General features: G+C 43.3%; 1 protein-coding gene across 1 annotated transcript in view; it reads right to left on the reverse strand.

Moving 5' to 3' along the window:
- Positions 1–3,819: 3,819 nt before the first annotated feature.
- The window catches only part of LOC144798626 (borealin-2-like), a 265,361-nt gene continuing 250,611 nt past the window's right edge, over positions 3,820–18,569 (reverse strand). The window contains exons 9-10 of the mRNA XM_078669584.1: positions 17,764–17,850; positions 3,820–4,054 (exon numbers count right to left, since the gene is read on the reverse strand). Of these exons, the coding sequence (XP_078525710.1) occupies positions 4,004–4,054; positions 17,764–17,850 (138 nt within the window). The 3' untranslated portion in view covers positions 3,820–4,003. The remainder of the gene's footprint in view (positions 4,055–17,763; positions 17,851–18,569) is intronic.

An 18,569-nucleotide genomic window follows, 5' to 3' on the forward strand; every position in this document is an offset into this window, starting at 1 on the left:
AGTTGACCTTTGGAAGTACTGGAGACGACAATGGGGTGAGGGAAAGGTAAGTGCTGCCATGTTAGACGGCTGTGATACAAATTACCCTGGTATAGGTGGCCGTAAACCACCTTTCTATAACTAGAAGTGTCTGACAAATATTAGGGAGTCTGTGGGAACATTTGTTTGGCAGCAATCATTTATAGAAATAACTGTATTTAAAAAAAAGACTTCAGGAACATGGGGTCAGAGAGCTTCCTGAAACAGGAGACTTTTTTGCTGCTTGCTGGAAAAATTTCCATCTGCTTCTCAGAGCACCATAGACAGCTCAATGTCTCAGTCTTGAATCTCAGACTGGAAATCAGTATAAGAGGCTAATAATAATCTTTTTTTTAAAAGGATAAGAACAAAGGGGTGTCCAGATCTAACCACACAGCCTTCATACCATGTATTCTGTTCTCCTTGAGCCAGAGTGTACAGCAGGTCCCAGTGACTGTGAAAGTTGTGAAACCAATGGACTAGCTGCAACTGGACATTCCTACTGAATTACACACCCATTATTGGAAACTGTAAAGTGGTGTCCAAAGAATCAGTCGCAAATACGTCGATATGTTTTCTTCAAGGCAATCATGCCCTGGTAATTCAGAATGAGGAATGTGCCCTGGCTATGCTAGATATTGAGCAAGCCTTTGACTCGGTAGAGTGGACGTACATATGGGTAGTCCTTCGGAATATGGGGATCCAACAGGGGTTTCTCCAGTGGGTACAATTGTAACATGCAAATCAGACAGCCCGTGTGCGACTCAGAGGAATAATGTCCAACAAGTTCACCTTGACCAGAGGAACAACACAGGGATGCCCCCTGCTGCCACTGCTGTTTGCAGCAGCGATGGAGCCCCTAGCGACAACACTTAGGAAAAATATAGAGGGATATGGAATCCCCTTTGGGGATAGTATAGATGACGTATCCCTATATGCGGATGGCATGTTGGTGTATTTAAGACACCCATCCCAAGCGGATTTAACACTTTAATGAAGTGTTTTCTGGACTTTGTATTAATACCGGTATATCGAAACTATCCCAATTGGGAAATTGGCACGGTAGGCGATAGATACATACCCGGAAGTAGGCCAGTCATGGAGAAAGGAGGGTATGCGTTACTTAGGATTTTAACTATGGCACTCGTCCTCACTGTTCCTGGAGCATAACATAGGAAGAATAATTGAAGGTATACACGCCTCAGTGGGATTCAGGAAGTCCCTGCCACTTTCTCTAATGGGAAGGGTGGCAATTATAAAAATGTTAATCTACCCAGATGCTTTAACATTTTGAGACATTCTTTTCATGAAGTCCCGAAGTCATATTTTCTGAAGATGGAAAGCTTACTGTTGGAATTTCTGTGGGGAAATAACCGTAAATTTGTTGAGCTGGATACCTTCCAACAAAAATTGGAGGGCGACGGAGTGGAGATTCTTCGCATGTATACTATGTAGGAACACAATTGCAACATGCTGTTCAGGCTGGAGGAAGGGATCAACTGGGAGAAAACTCTACTGCCGGGCACTTATGGTGGAAGTCCCTTTCCTGAGCTACTCATGATGGGAGCGGCGATTCCAAACGAATACCCATATCTAATTAGATACTTGGCGAAAGTGTGGGAAGAGACAGTTAAAGATAATCCGGAAGTCATCCTACTCACTTGACATGCCACTGTTGGTGTTCAGACCATTTAAAAAGATTGCGGAGTCCATGTCCATCTAAAGATGGATGGACAGAGGTTGCCTACTTTTTTTTTTTTTAACATGTTTTATTAGTTTCATATCAAATATAAGACATTACAATACAATGAAATCCTGATGAAGTCACATCAGTAACAATGCAGGGGGTGAGAATCATGGTACAGAAGTATAATGTCTAGGCATCCTAGCAGTCCCAATAATAGCTAAATCTGTTACAAACCGACACAAACGTCATTATCGGTTGGGGCAAGTGTGCAGTTCCGCACCATGCATAGTGTATCTGCAATATTACTATAATGAAAGGAAAAGGACATTTTTGTCTTGATTAAATAACAAGAAAAACAAAGTAAGATAACACTAACCCCCTGGTGAAATCCCCCCCGACAAGAGGTTGCCTACCTATGGGGGACTTTTACAGTACCAGTAGATTTATGACCCAGGAGGAGGCTGTGACCACTTTTGAACTGGGAGTGGGACAATTCCTACAATACAGAAATATTTTAGCGGTGGCTAGGGAAATGTGGAATTCCTTCCCAGAGAAAACACCCTGTACCGCTGTTCTAACAAGACTATTATCAATGACGGGAGGGCCGCTTAGTTTCCCATATTTATAGGCCCCTCCCAGACGACAGTGCAGACAAGGTGGGAGGAGGACTCAGAGGAACCCATATTCGAACAGGAATGGGCAAGAGTGCATTAAGGGGTTTATGAAGTGAGTTCTAATGCATGTTTTAAGTTAATTCAATATAAAATAGTACATCAACTATATTTAGCACTATACAGATGAAGTAAAATCTATCCGGACGATCAAATGCCTACCCAAGGTGTGGGGAAACAGCGGCCCGATTTGTGCACATGAAATAGGCATGCTGGATCCTGGTTCCATTTTGGGAGGGAGTTTTGGAGCGAATACACAAGGCTACTGAATGGTCCATTTCCAAGACTATACGCTCAGTCTTATTGGATTTAATACCCAGCCCTAAAGAGAAAAATCTAGGTAGGAAATTCGTAGTTTTGGGGTTTGTACTTGCTTAAAGAAGGATAGCAATCTCATGGCTTAGCCCGGCTCCTCTGCTTATAAGTCACTGGGTGAGGGATCTGAATGAGTGGGCGACGGCGGAATTGATTTGAATGAAACATACAAGGAAGGATGATAGACTTGAGGAGGATGCACAGGCATGATTCACGATGATTGCAGACCTGGGAGACCCTCGGGGGGGGGGGGGAGGCAGAAGAGGGGGATAATACATTAAAATCTCCAAGAAAAGTAATGGGAAGGGAGATCTAAAACAGATCTGTGGATCTGCATTTCAGATGCTGAGCATAGAATCCCAGACGAGAATATAAACAATGGACATCTAGACACGAAAAGGGGTGGGTGGAAAGGGGGGTGTTACATGGTTGAGAAAACGGTATAGATATGGTAGTAATTGTGTTAAGTTGAATTCTGATTCTGTACCTGAAGAAGTATTACTAATAATATGTATCCTATACATGCCACAATCTTGGAATAGTCAGGAAAATACCAATAAAGATGGTTTAAAAAAAATGTTTTCATCAAGACAACCCTAAGAATAACATCTGCCTCTCCTAAGAGACGACTTCCATGTACCAATTTATCGAATAGGGTTTGAGGGAGCTCTGTCACAGCTGACATCTACAGCCCTACTCTGCCAAGTAGGTTAATCCAATTTCCTATGGTCTACAAAAAGACAGGACATTTTAAATTAGTAGCAAATGAAATAGAATGTACACTCTGCTGTGGAAGGAAGAATATCTAGTGATTTGTCCCAGTAAAAAAAACTACACATCAAGACGGTCACTAAGTCTCACACTAGAAACCTTCAGTCATACTATTCGATCAATGCACAAATCTTGACTCCTCTTCCTGTAGCTTCACTATTCACTTAAGACCCTCACAGATGAGTACCATTTCTGGCATCACTGGAAGGTGACATTATCAAAAGACTCAGATTGCCGACATGTAGAACTCAAATGTTCCAATGCAGAGTACTGCATTCCACAGTCAAAATGTTTTATGAAAAAGTGTATTTCACACATGTTTAGAATAAGAAATCTTTATTAAACATTATATACAGTATAGCTGCCATTTCCCAAACAGAGATATAAATTAAGTTAAAAACAGTATAGAGTGCCATTTACAAATTTAACATATGCTATGTCAACTGCTTGGACAAGCACATTCACAGTTCAGGTCTGAAGTTTCAATTAAGTTCCAAATTAAATAAAAGGTTAAATTAGAAAGTTCTGTAAAGTTTGCTTGTCAATATTCTGAATTTTCAGATGCTTTCTTACATAACAGGGACAGTTGATTCTGGGAAGAAAGAAAAAAGTGATATTTAGTTAGGCAATTTGCTCGACAGTTTTGGTACACATTTCACTGTACAATAAACGTCACTCTATTTGCACAAATTCTTGAAGTCAATCACACAGTCAGTGGCAGGGACCACTAGAACCTTTAGGTGCATTTCAAAGATCACATGGCCATTATGTTCATCACAGTACTAGAACGTTTTAGATGTCTGAGCCAAACAGTCCCTGCAATAAGACAATCGGTCTATAATCTATGTATTTGTAGGCTCATTTCATACTCCATGATCTAATTCTACATGGTCATTGCTAAGAGTTCAGACTCCAAAAACTCAATGTTTTAGCGGCGATTCGATTTTATAGCTGCAGGCAGCACAGGCAATACAGTTCAAATAAATCATGCAAGTTCTTCTCTTTTACAAACAGAAATCTGGCAGTCTGCAAGCCTAAGCGGCGGCTGCAGTATTATCAAATGAATTAAATGAGGAAATGTGATTTAAAAAAAAGTCAATAGTGACATCGCAGAAGATAAGCTACCACAATATGTCTGAGCAAAGTGACGGCTGGCAAATGTGAGCATACGCTGAGAACTACCAGGTGATAGATGAAAAACCTCAGCAACAGCACACGTTTGCACTTTACCAATATCCCATCCTAGAGTGCTTTAAATTTGCAATTACTAAGTGCTACTTTCCTTTGAAAGGGGGAGTAATAGCACTTTTAGGCAAAGTTGCAATATTTATAATCGGAAAGTACTGTAATTTCACAGACGTCAACAGGTTTTCAGAGAAAGCGAAGTTCCTGCACTTTATTTCCATTCCAAGCACTTCATAAATTCCTGCGAATGGGTACACATCTAGGCTCCCAGCTTTGCGATGTCATTGGGAGCACCTACCAGTCCCAAGTGAAGGATTACTTTCAATAAAACTTATTTTGAGCCTGTTTGCTGGCCCTCTAAAGCATTGGATCTTGGGAGTAAATTAGTCAAGAAGTTAACGCCAACCTTGGAAGGTGCCGTGTGTAGGTGCAGAAGCAGTGCAAAGCAACAGGACTATTACATTATCAATATTCAGACAAGTTTATTACTTGGTAAAACGTAATATCTCTGCAACATCAACAAATATGAACAATTATTTGTTTTTTCCTGCATATCACTGATTTCCATTAAGTATTAAATTAAGTCTGTTTTCAATAGCTCTTCTGGTCGCAACCATAGTTACCAAATTAAGCAGACGGCGATCTCCGCGATAGCAGACAATAATCCAATGTTACCCTGTGAGGATTCGGGACCATAGCTAGTTCTGGAACTATTAAGTTTACTGAAAAGAATTTCATATGCTGAGCCATGTAGATGCCCTTGAGATACCTTACAAAGAAAATGAATTTACATCTGCCCCAGGGACACTATCCATGGTCAGTCAAATCATTTACTTAATGGTCAGATTTTTGCAAAGCCCATCGCACTGTATACACTTCAGGGGTATCAAAGTTGGCATTGCACGTCAGTTTTTTTCAACTCATTCCAAATATTCAGTCCCAGAGATTTACAAGTCCAGATTTCTGGAGGCACTAACTGGAAAGCTAACAGTTGTGGTACAAAATTCCAAATCTAAGCCCGGGGGAATACTTGGTAACCTAGGAAGGCCCATTTGGCAGAATAAAATGTAAAGCCTGTACCCTTTGAACTGCTGATTGCCACTCAAAAACTGCAATAGGTTTGGTAGTAACGTCAGAACTTCCTATGGAATCAAGGCTCAGCTGTGGAATTTTGTCCTTGCAATTATTACTTCGAAATTTAAAAAGCGTGGATGGCTGATTTATTCTCCTTGGGTACGATAGTACTAACTGGAACATGAAAGAAGAGCTTTAGGAGCAAAACTGCACCTTGTCTAATGGAACTTGTGGCGAATTGACATTACTGCCTTCTGGCACGTGTAGTGAAAAAAGATGTATTTTATTACACCATCTGGATTCAAGCAAGCCGGGCCGAAGATGGCTGCAATGCCAGAAACCGGTCCCCGGAAGCTTGTTTCCTTTCCGGTAAAGAATTGGCTTGGTAGTTTGGTCTGCCCTGTTCCCATGATGCACTGGGCCAGGGACAGACTAATTTGCATATAGCCAGGTTCTGAACTGGGATGGTGTAGTGAGCTAAAAAACGGTGATGGATCAAGCCATGAGCTTTTGACTGGGTATGAGTGTTCTGTTTAATTCAGATGCTCTGTCCATCACCACCCCCTTTTCTGAATCATTTCTGCCTTCGGGCAGGTGTGGTGGAAAAAGATTAATTACATTGTCATTTTATGCTTGTGTACTGAACATGAGACTAGCGGTCTCAATTCTTGTTACTATGAGTAAATCCATCACTCGTACATGCTCTTGTTCTTCAGAAATAAATGTAACTTTGAAGAAGAGGAATGGCAGTACACGAATAGACTTGTGCATGAAGCCAGACGCTCGTGCGGACACTTGGAGAAAACCTGGAGGAACCAGAAGACCACAGAAACCCTGAAGGACTACCACCAGAGTAAAGGGGACACCAAAAGGACCTTCATCAGAGACAAAGTCAAGACCAGTGCATCCAACCTCAAGAAACTGTTCAACGTCATTCAGCAGTTTGCAAAACCCACCTGCGAAGCCACTGATATCACACCCTTCCAGGAACTCTGCATCGAACTCAGCTCCTACTTCCACCTGAAGATCAAGACCCTCTACAACAACTTCAGCGAGCCAGCATAAAACAGCACCACACCACCCACCACCGCTGAGAAGCAGATCACCTCCTCCTGGGCAACTGCATCTAACAAACTGATCTCCACAACCATGAAGACCACGCACTCAGGAGCCCCAACGGACACCTGCCCCGCTCACATCGTCCACAGGGCCGCCGCGGTCATCGCACCCGAACTAGGATGAACAATCAACTCCTCCCTCATATCCGGCATCTGCCCAGACAACTGAAAGCGTACAGAGGTGAAACCCCTCCTCAAGAAACCAACGGCCGACCCAACTGACCTGAAGAACTACAGGCCCATCTCTCTCCTCCCCTGAGCCGCCAAAGTCACCGAAAGTATTGTTTTCCTTTTTGGTGATTAGTTTATTTGCTTGGTTGTGCAGAAACCCTTACGGCACTGCAGAGAGAACGAGGTTTTTTCCTGATCTCTTTGCTCCTTTTTTCAGGAACGAGTGTAATTGCCTCGACCCTGGTTTCGATTTTGACGATTTATCTTTACTGAAGCCGGCATTACTGCATGTGAGACTTCAACTTGGTGCGTTAAGGTATGCACTTGTTGGTTGTGTTGTGATGTATCTTTTTGATATGTGTTCTCTCTACTGGTGTATAGCGACGATAGGTTATAATATCACTTTATTTTATTTTATTTTTTGCTTAGTACTCTTTGGGCGCAGGTGCCCAGTGGATCTATTTTCACCCTTGGTGCCCTGGGTGACCGTTTCTTAGATGAGCGCGTGTTTTCCTTTCAGGTATTTATACCCCATGGTGTGGGGTGGTGTGTTTTTCACCGAATTCTGTACTCTTTGGTTGGGTGTCTTGATTTACTACTTTAGTGCACCTCCCTCTGTTTTTAATTTCACTTGTCCTTATGGATAATAGTTGGATTCTGTATCTCCTTTGGAATATTTGGTTTTTCCTTTGGTAGTGGTGCTTTTTCTTTTTTTGTTTTCTTTCTTTCTTCATAGGCTCACTCTGGTCCCTTTTGTGTTTCATTTGTTATTATTTTTTTGAGGAGCTATTTGGTCTTCAGCACTTTCTCACTTGGGCACGAGTGGCACTGCACTTCTACAGACGGGTGAGAGTATTGATATGGCTTTGTTCTTGTGTAATTTATTTCGTTTTATTTAATGTTGTTGTAGTACCCTTGTCCTGATGAAGCCCTAAAGACCCCTGTGGCTGAAACGCGACCGCGACAGCGTCGACACCCTTGTGATTAGGAGTCCCTGTTTAGTTTATCTTTGTTTGTATATTCAGGCGCCTTATGCAAAAGAGAGCTTTGAGAGAAATTACATCTCAGGCGTATTAGGGATCTCCAGTATAGAGTTATATCACTCGAAATTAGGAGTGTATATATCGTGTGACAGGTCATATAGTGAGACCTATCTTTGGGTACATTTTTTGTAATTTTTTGTAATTTTTGTATATATATGTAATGTATAGATTGTATTTGTGATTTGTATATAATGCATTGTAATGTGTGTATATAGTGAAGTTGTTTTCTTTGAACATATTAGTTTTGCGCCATCCTGTTTTCTGTACTTGTTTATACGTCCCCTGAATTTTTGTAAGTAAATTGTTATATATTTAGTTATATAGAACAGGATAATTTATTTTTCATGTTCTAAAAATTATAAATTGAATTTATCCCTCAATACCAGTTTGTTCTATTTTTTCATCTCTTGATGCTCCTTGTCCAGGTATGGGAGGGTAATGTGGGCATAACCCCTGTTATTGATCCACAAAGTCACCGAAAGACACATGAATGCCCAGCTGACCGCCTTCATCGAAGAAAATTCCATTCTAGATGCATCCCAGCCTGGGTTCTTCAGCTACCACAGCACTGAGACCGCCCTCCTCGCCAAAGACGACATCTGCATGCTGCTAGACCAGGTACACACCGCAGTCCTCTCCGCAGCCTTCGACACAGTCTCACATCGCATGCTAGCCGCCAGACTCCACAACGCAGGAATACAGGGATCCGCCCTCGACTAGATCCAATCCTTTCTCTACGGCAGAACCCAGAGGATCAGACCCCCCCCCCGCTTTCTCTCCGACCCCACTGACATAATATGCGGAGTACCTCAGGGATTTTCACCAAGCCGGACACTCTTCAACATCTACATGGCCGCCATCGTCAGACAGCAAGGGCTCTGCATTGTATCCTACGCCGATGACACACAACTCATCCTCTCCCTCACCAAGAACCCAGAAATCACCAGACTCAGCTTACAGGAAAGAATGAGAAACTTAGCAGCCTGGATGAAGGACAGCTGCCTAAAGCTCAACTCTGAGAAGACTGAGGTCCTCATCCTCAGACCCTGCACCTCCGCCTGGGACAACACCTGGTGGCCCTCCACTTTCGGGAGCCCACCCACCCCAACAGACCACTCTCGGAACCTCGGCATAATCCTCAACTCCTCCCTCGCCATGAACCACCAGATCAACGCAGTCGCATCCTCCAGTTTCAACTGCCTCCAGGCCCGGACTGGCCTTTGCGGGCACCGGGCAATCCCCCGGTGCGCCGCAAGGGTGGGGGCCGGTTTTGGGCCCTGGAGGCCGTTTTTGTTAAAGGGCCGTTTTTGCAGCATAGCTGCAAAATCAGCCCTGTAACAAAATCGGCCGAAAACTGGCCCGGCAAAGAGCTTGGTCGCACCCCCAGGGGGCCAGCCGAGCACTTTGCCAGGGCCGGTTTTGGTTCTCAGTCCGGCCCTGACTGCCTCCACATCCTCCGTTAGACCTTCAAATGGATCCCTCCTGACTGCAGAAAAATGGTCACCACGCACTCATAACCAGCAGACAGGGCCGGCCTTAGGCATGTGCAAACTGTGCACCTGCACAGGGCCGCCAAACCCCAGGGGCCGCCACGAGGAATCGGATACAATACATATTCGTGGGCGTGGCGGCCCCTGGCAGGGATTTGGCGGCCTCCGGCTTCCACTAACTTGCAAACACCCTGACCCCCCCTTCACCCCCTCCAGTCCTCCCTTCACTGGCCTTCGGCTCCGCACCTGTGTCCCTCGTTCCTGATTGGCAGTCAGTGGCGCCGGGGTGTTTCAATCTCACCAAGGGCGTCGCGGCTGACAGACGTCGGAAGCCGAGGATTAGAGTGATCTGCGCAGACTCAACCTCCTCATACTGCTACTAGACCGTAAGTGACCCCGGTCATCAGCACACAATGGCCCGGACTTGAAAGGGCCCCGGCGGCCTCTCCGGCTTTGCCCAGGGCCTGCTGCTGCCCAGGCCGGCTCCGGCCCTGCTAACGTGCTGCTAAGTACCGGGGTTCAACCCTTTTTTGCAGCCACAGAAGGGGTGCAGGCAGGGGGTAAAGGGGTCTGCATATCCTGCATGTGGGGGCGGGCAGGGGCTGGGAAGCAGGGACCAGGCAGGAAATGGAGGCCCATCCTTTCATCCAATTCACACACACACCCGGGCTGCTGGTCTAGACACAGTCAATACACAAAGATGTCCCATTTCACCCGCATACCCGGCAACTTTTCAAAACGAAAATGAGGGTGATAAACCTCCCTCCCGCTCGATTTTTGTTGTTGCTATTTTTAATAGCGCCAACTCGGCACAAGTGTGTGGGAGCGCTTTACACGAGGACCCGGTTACATTCCCCAGAGTAAGGATTTTATTTTTTGTCTGGTGGCGCCCATGGTCTTGCAAAGGAAACCCCCTCCAACCTGTCCCCTCCCCACTCTTAGTCCTGCCTGCAGTACAGATAGGCTGCGCCGGGGTCCTGCTGCCAGTGGCGAGCGCGAGCCAACGAGCTTTGACACAGCAGACTCACCATGAATCACACGCAGACGAGGTCAGCTGTCCGAAGCATTACCTCTGGCAGTCGTGAAAAGTCGTTGCACTACTGAAGTATGGTGCTCGTCACACAGCACATGAAAACACTTTTCACATCGGTGCAAAAAAACAAAAGACAACACCCTTCCAGCCACACGCCCTGCACGGCGTTGCATGCTTCCCATGAAGGCAACTGCTTCAGTGCCCCTCGTGGGCTCAGTAACTAAGCGCTATAAAATGCTACAGTACAATAGTCCATTCAAGGAGACGCAGCACGCTGGACCCTTGTTGCAGGTGCACCATGGCCACCGTGAACAGCCTGGGCTAGCGCCTTGAAGCTGACTGCTTGCTTCTTGTCCTTCCTTCTAGGGAGGAGACCGCAGTGTCTCTCACAGATCTGACAGGCGCCTGTGAGCGGCAGCTGGTGCCATCAGCATGCCTGGACCCTGCCAGACACATGCAATCAGGCCACGTATTTGTCCTTCTTACTTGCAGGTGAAATGACGAAAAGGCTAAATGCATTCTTGGCTTAGAGTTGGGTTCGGGGCTCCTGTGTCAGCTCTGCTATGTCTTTATTTTTTCTCCTCGTCTAAAAGGTTTTAACTTGTTTTTGTCTTATTAGAAACATGCAATGGAGATATATATATATATATATATATATATATATATTCCAGGTTATGCGTTTCGCTTGCCCAGCAAGCTTGGAGATATATATATATATATATATATATATATATATATATATATATATATATATATATATATATATATATATCTCCAAGCTTGCTGGGCAAGCGAAACGCATAACCTGGAATAAAATCAACTACTGGTGTATGCAACGGTTTTATTTAATCATGCATAATAATACATTACATTGCTTCCCACGTGCGGCGTGGCGTGCGGCAGTCTGCATTCTTTCTGGTGGCAGGTAGGACTCGGCGGAACGTTACGACCGTCTTGCTGAGGTCAATGAAATGAGCGGCCACTCTGTTAGGTAGCAGTAACCCCCTTAAAACATTGGTCATATATATTTAGGTTTATATTTTATACCAATATGTTTACATATATATTTTTCTGAATGTGGAGTGCTCCAGGCTAACCTTGAACACTCACAAGTTCACCAGATGAGAAAACCAACTAAGGCATATGCGGATAAAGTAACTTGTACAAGACCACACCACATGTTCAGACCGGGTAGCCAAGATTAATTTTAAAAAAAAGTTTTGCCTGCAAGAGTAACTAGAAACTTTAGTTACTCGGCGGAACGTTCGGTGGCTCGTCTGCAAATTCTATTTAAGTTAGATTTATTCGGTTATTATTTATGAGAAACCGGAAAGATGCTGAAATAACGCTTTTTCGACTTCTATAGTCAGGCAAAATAAAACAACAAATTGATTACACCGCAGTCCTCACTTAAATGTGAACAACTGGCATCTCATGCGTGCTCAGAGTGTGGACGATGGGGTTTCGATGGGTTTTAAGCAAACGTTGACTCAGACACCTGTCTGAGTCTGAGGTAGCGCCGAAGCAGCCTCAGGAGGCCCGGCGGCGAGCGCAGAGTGACAGGGAGGAGGAACTGAGCGGCACAGCCACCAACTACAGGACAACCCCGGGCTCAAACCACTGCGGCCCCGACGGCAGCGAGCAGCGTTGGCAGGAAAGGGAAGGAAGCCGGCACCATGTCAGACCCCTACATCAGGCACATCGAGCTGCTGGGCTTCGAGAAGCGATATTTTCCCAGCCAGCATTGTGTAAGCATCAGGGATTCCTCCCAGACTACATATATATAAATTCATCAAACGTTTCTTACTTTTTTAGATCAATTGTCAACGTTAGCACGAGTTCGTCAGAGGTATTTATATGATTGCAGGCTTAATACATTAATAAAATAGCAAAACCTGTACCAGATATCACAGTATTGAGAACACACTTAGGGTAATAAGTGACTGTTAATTAATGAAAGCGTGCATCAAAAAATGTATGTGAACAATCTTTCGTGAGAGTCCCAAAGTTGGGCATTTTTTGGTCGAGCCTACTAGACAACGCGGGCACTGTTGTGAGACATATTGTGGCTTATCAAGAGCAGAGAGGGGCAGGGGGCCTGCACTTTTGGATTTCCTTTTTACTCTCAGTTGCCTGTTTCATTTTCCAGGTTGTCATTATTGTGTTCGAACCAAGCTACTGTAAGACAGCTCCGTTTTCTTTTGAGGTTTCTAGCCAAAGCAGTAAAAGAGAATTGCATTCAGTGCTACCTTTATAAAAAACGTGCAGAAGATGGTTTTCACCTGATATAAGTAAAAAAGAATGAAATGACAATAATTTGGTTGCCTTTCAAAAAGCATCAATGAAGTTGGACATGTATATAGTTTTTCTCCTCTGATGAACGCCTTTTTCTGGACATTTTATTAAAACACATTCCTGAGCTCCGCCCCGCCCGCACCCCCTCTTCTGGGGCCCCCTACCCACACTCCCTGCACAGGGCCACCATGAGCCTAGAGCCGCCCCTGCAGCAGACTAGACTACGGCAACGCCCTCTACGCCGAAATAAACAAAATTCTTCTACACAAGCTCCAAACCATCCAGAACGCCACAGCCAGGCTCGTTCTAGGACACCACGCCACGAACATATGACCCAACACCTACAAAGCCTCCACTGGCTCCTAGTCGAGAAGAGGGTCATCTTCAAACTCCTCACTCACGCCTTCAAATCCCTCAACATCGGACCTAAATACCTCAACGACAGAGTATGTTTCCACATAGCCAAGAGGAACCACTGCTCTGCTGACCTCGCCCTGGCAAAGGTCCCCCGCATCTGCCGAAACAGAACCGGTGGGAGAGCTTTCTCCTCCATCGCAGCCAAAACCTGGAACACCAGACGCTCCCCAGCCCTCCACTCATTCAGGAAGGACCTCAGTACCTGACTCTTCGACTGGCCCGGAGTTGCTTCCTCCTCCTCACACCCCCCTCCCCCAGCACCTTGAGACCCTCATGGGTGAGTAGCGCACTCTATAAACCACTGATTGATTGAATGATACCTGCGGATTTAGTCCTGGAGAGATGCAGAAAAATACATGTTTGAAGTCGAGGAAAAGAGGACTTTACAACCTGGTTCCAATCTTTGGCCTGCTCTTTGAACAGCATTTCTAGTGGGCGAAATATGAGTCTTGGGGCCGGATTTAGATCTCGGCCTATAGGTTACTCCGTCACAATGGTGATAGATATCCCGTCCACCGAAATATAAATCCCATAGGATATAGTGGGATTTATATTTTGGCAGACGGGATATCAGTCACTGTTGTGACGGAGTAGCCCATCAACTGAGATCTAAAGTTGGCTTGGTAGTTAAATCGTAAAAGTTAAATCGTATTGCAATTAATTTAGTCAGGATCGTATAATCGGTGTTAAGTAGTGTAATGGGCCTATACGTGTTAGGGTATTTTAAATTTTTCCCTTTCTTTAGAAAACTAGACCCATCCCCAAAAGAGCCTGAGACTTGAGCCCCCCCATTAACATATAATTAAATAATTGTAATAATAAATCAGAAAAAACACTAAAGAAAGTCTTAAAAAATTCAGCCGGAAGCCCATCCGGGCCACAAGCTTTACCAATCGGTAAATTCTTCACCACAAATTCTAATTCTGATTTAGAAAAATGACGCTTCATTGAATCACTATCCACCGGAGTTAAAGAGGGCATATTATATCTAGATAAAAAATTTACAAGTCTGGAGTGATCTATTATTTGCTGATGACTATAAATCTGTTTATAATGGGACAACATAATAGTGCCAATAGCGTCCGTCTGTGAAACTTCAACATGAGTGACCGCGCATTTTAAGGAGTGAATTAAATTTGCGGCAGCCCGTTCTTTTGCCTGCCATGCGAGGAGTTTACCAGAGAAATTACTCTCCTCATAAATCCTCTGTGATTGTATCGAAAATTGCTGTTCACTCTGTGTGAAGAAAAACGTATTGAGTTCACGTTTAACCTCATTTAATCTTTTTTGAACATCCCTAGAAGGGTTCACTTGTCTCAATAGAGTAAGTGAGTTAATTTTTTGGGAGAGTGAGGTTTTAATTTGTTTAATAGTGCGCCATTCTTCTGCGTCTTTACTAATTATAATGCCGCGAATAAAGGCTTTTAATGAGTCCCACACAATATGCAGTGGGGCTGTGTCTACGTTACGTGCTATAAACTCAACAATTTCGTTTTTTACAAAAGAGATCCAATTATCATCCTGCAGATATGCTTTATTAAATATCCATCTTTTAGTAGGCTTAACTTCATTACCTATTTCAAATTCAATTAACATTGCGTGGTCTGAGAAACCATTATGAAAGAGTTTTTGATAATTCAATTTTAATAATCTAGAAACCAAAAACAAATCTAATCGAGACGAGGATCTATGTCTCCCAGACCAGCAAGTATATTCTTTTTTCTGTGGGAATTTAATACGCCATGGATCATTTAAATCTAATATTGACATATACTGCATAGGAGCTTCTTGATTTTGGTTTGGATTGTTTACTCGTCATAACGGAAGAATCTAATTTTCCAACCATAAGGATATTAAAATCTCCCCCTATCACTATGTCCCCCCTAACTAACAAGGATTTAAATAGCTCATCATAACTTAGGGCGCGATCTTCCACTGGGGCATAAAAGCTGACAAAAGTAATTGGCCTTCTCCTATTTTTCATTAAACACGTGACCCAACACCACCTCCCTACCCCCCATTTTCAAACTGAATAATTTCTGCGTCTAAATTTAAATTAAGAAAAATAGCAACGCTGCTTTTAGATTCTTGAGCACATGAAAACCCTCTATATGACGCTCAAGTTTTAAACATAGAAAAAGAATTAATTTTGGCACTTGAAATATGAGTTTTTTGGATCAATACAACAGCAGGCCGCTCAGACTTAATCCAAAGTTCTATTGCTCTCATCTTTTTTCGATTGTTCAACCCTTTCACATTGAAAGAGGTCACTCTAAGTACCCCTAGAGACATCTATGTAAAAATATTTGAAACTCAGAAATACATCTTGCCAACTTATTTTTCTATCAATATTCAACAAAAACTTTAACTTTTTTATTTTTCCCCCCTCCCACCCCCCACCTCAGGTGCCCCCCTCCAGCACCTTGCCTTGTGACCCCGCTCTACAGTTTCACCTCCTCCCCACGCTGGCCACTTGACACTAACCCCCCTCATAAGGCGCCTTGTTATTGCGCCTCTAATCCTGTGATCTCCCAGTTCCTGACTTACCCTCCCCCCATCAATCTACAGTATCCTATTTGGGCTTAATTTAACGGCAACAGATTAAGCATCTCACGTGCCTCGTCTACATCTGTAAATAGGTGAAATTTGCCTTTTATCAAAACTTTTAACTTTGCCTGTTGGGCCATTGAAGCTTGAACCCCCTTATCCTTAAACAATTGCAAAAATTTTACGAATTCTTTTCTCCGTTTAGCAGCGGCTGCTGACATATCTGAAAAGATCCGACATTTAGTTGTGGGGTTAGCATAGAATTGTCTTTTCTTAAAGGCCTGCGAAAGAATTGTCTCTTTGACCCGTACATCGGCGAAGTTAACAATAATTGTCCGAGGAAATGGAGAGTTGAGGAATGGGCGTGCAGGTACTCGATGCGCACGTGTAATTGTTAGGTCTCCCTTAAACTCGGGGATTACCTCTTTTGAAAAGAAAGAAACAATCCATTGCATCATATCAGATCCCTCAATATTCTCTGGCAGGCCCACCACTCGAAGGTTGGACCTTCTATTATAATTTTCTAATTCATCCAGTTTAATTTCTAAGGCTTTTGAAGATTTACAGATAGTAGACACTTCCTTCTGTATGGTAGTCATCTTCCAACCCTGAAATACTAGTCTTAGATTCGAGAAATAGAGTTGTAAAGGAAGTCATTGAATCTTCAATTTTATCCAGCCGATTACTGATTACTACCAACTCAGCCTTTTGAAATTGCTTCATCTCGCGTATTTCCCCTAATATCAAATTTAGCATATCTTTCACTGAAATTTGAAAGTCTCCGGTAGTCTTAGTGTCCATTTCCAAAATTGGGCTCTGCACCATTGCATGTGCCATTGCGTCATCATCCAAGTCTATTTTTGATTGAGGCAAATTAGTAGTAGACATGGGAAGAGGAACGACCGTAGATGGAGAAATTAACACCTCATTCTCAGTAATGATTGTGGTTTTTACGTTTACAGATGAAAAATGTACTAAATTGCCAACATTACTGGTTAACATTGACGCCATTGAATCTATAACGCTCAAGGGGGCAGAGACCTCAGGTGAGGCTACCCGACTCCCAGCTATGCTAGCAGTACTATTAACTTGAGCTGATCCCTTCCGCTCAAATAACGGGAATTGTTTAGATGCCTTAGGGGAAGAAATTACCAGGAGATCCTTGGATACCTGTGAATCCTGAGCCACTATGAAATAGATGTTTACGTTGTATGGATTGAGGAGACCTTTCTAGCTTAGCACTGAAATGAGATGCGTTCACTCTAGCTGGTTTACTTTTCTACACTGAAAACACATTTGGTGGCCATTATATGACAAACCCACTTAAATAAATGGTTTTGCTGCTTCAAAGGAATAAAGTCGTATGGCATTTTCAAACAAATGAAAGCTTTATTCTGCACTGTACTGGGCTATCCAAGGTTTTCATTATCTTTTGCATGTTTACATTCACAGAAGAGTGCACTTTGTAATATCGCACAAAGAAGGGAAGTGTGCTTTGAATGTAGGCTTGTTACAGTGGCTAGTCAAGTGCATTACAACTGAAATTTAAAACAATAGAGATTATAGAGACACATTTTGAAAAGTTTGATCTTTATGATACTTGGTCCTTTAGGTTTTAAATGTGAAGCATGCTGTAGGCGCAAAGGTTGAACATTTAGTGCTGAACTGCGAGCTTATATATCCTGTAAAGTGCAACCAACTGCCTTGCTTCAAGTCACCTAGCACATTGGTTAGGGACCCAATTCAAGAGGAGCCTAGAGACTGGGAGTCAAATTGGTCCCATCAGGCCCAACTCTGCAGGTCTGTCACAAAATCATATTTCCTCATAGAAATGTGATGAATTTAGCAGCATACCTGCCCATAAAATAGTGTCTTTTAAGAGTTATATAGTTTGTGATAAAGTTTGGAGAACATGCATTTAAACTTACGATTAGTTTTTCAATGGTCTGTACAGCACCATTGTCCAGCAACTTCACGTCAACTTTCTCCAAGTCATCTCCAGCAAAGCAGACATTCTAGAAAACAGCAGGGGAGGTTTTACTCAACACATTTCTACAACAATGCTTGGATGAACTGAAAGCAAAAACCTAGAACAAGCAATGCGGAACCAGAGCAAGCGAAAACCCACACCAGGCAGACAGAAAAGGGCAACCTATTCTAAACAAAGAGTCAGTTACTTATTTATAAAGTTTTATATAGCGCGAACTTGATCGCGAGGGATATCAGAGCGCTGCACTAGAAACCTGTACTATGGGTCTTTCAACATAAATGTCCCCTCTTCTTTGGAGACAGTTCCATTATTTACTGATAATTCAAGAAACTGCTGCATCGAATTCAGGAATATAAACTGCCGGTATCACAATGATCATGTATTTGCGCAACTTGCATACTTTAAGTCCAGACTACATTTCCTCTTGGCTGATGAGGTCATTTTCTGGCTTGCTGTTCTCTAAGAATTATTATATTGTTTTCAGACCTTAAAAAGTATAGGGCAACCAATTCTAATTTCTGATTTAAAACATTTATAAAGCGCAGCGTGCACCGTACGGTTTCTTGGCGCTAGTATGGGAGTCGGCAACAGAGGCAAAGTCAACCTGTCAAGAAAAAAAAAGGAAGATTACACGGGGAAGGCCTGCTTAAAAAGAAACGTTTTAAGATCTTTCCGAAAAGAGAGATAGTGGGTGGCAAAGCGAAGGTGATCAGGAAGGGAGTTCCAAAATGTAGGGGCTAAGGT

The sequence above is a fragment of the Lissotriton helveticus genome, chromosome 12 (genome assembly GCF_964261635.1).
Source record: "Lissotriton helveticus chromosome 12, aLisHel1.1, whole genome shotgun sequence".
Taxonomy (NCBI): Eukaryota; Metazoa; Chordata; class Amphibia; order Caudata; family Salamandridae; genus Lissotriton; species Lissotriton helveticus.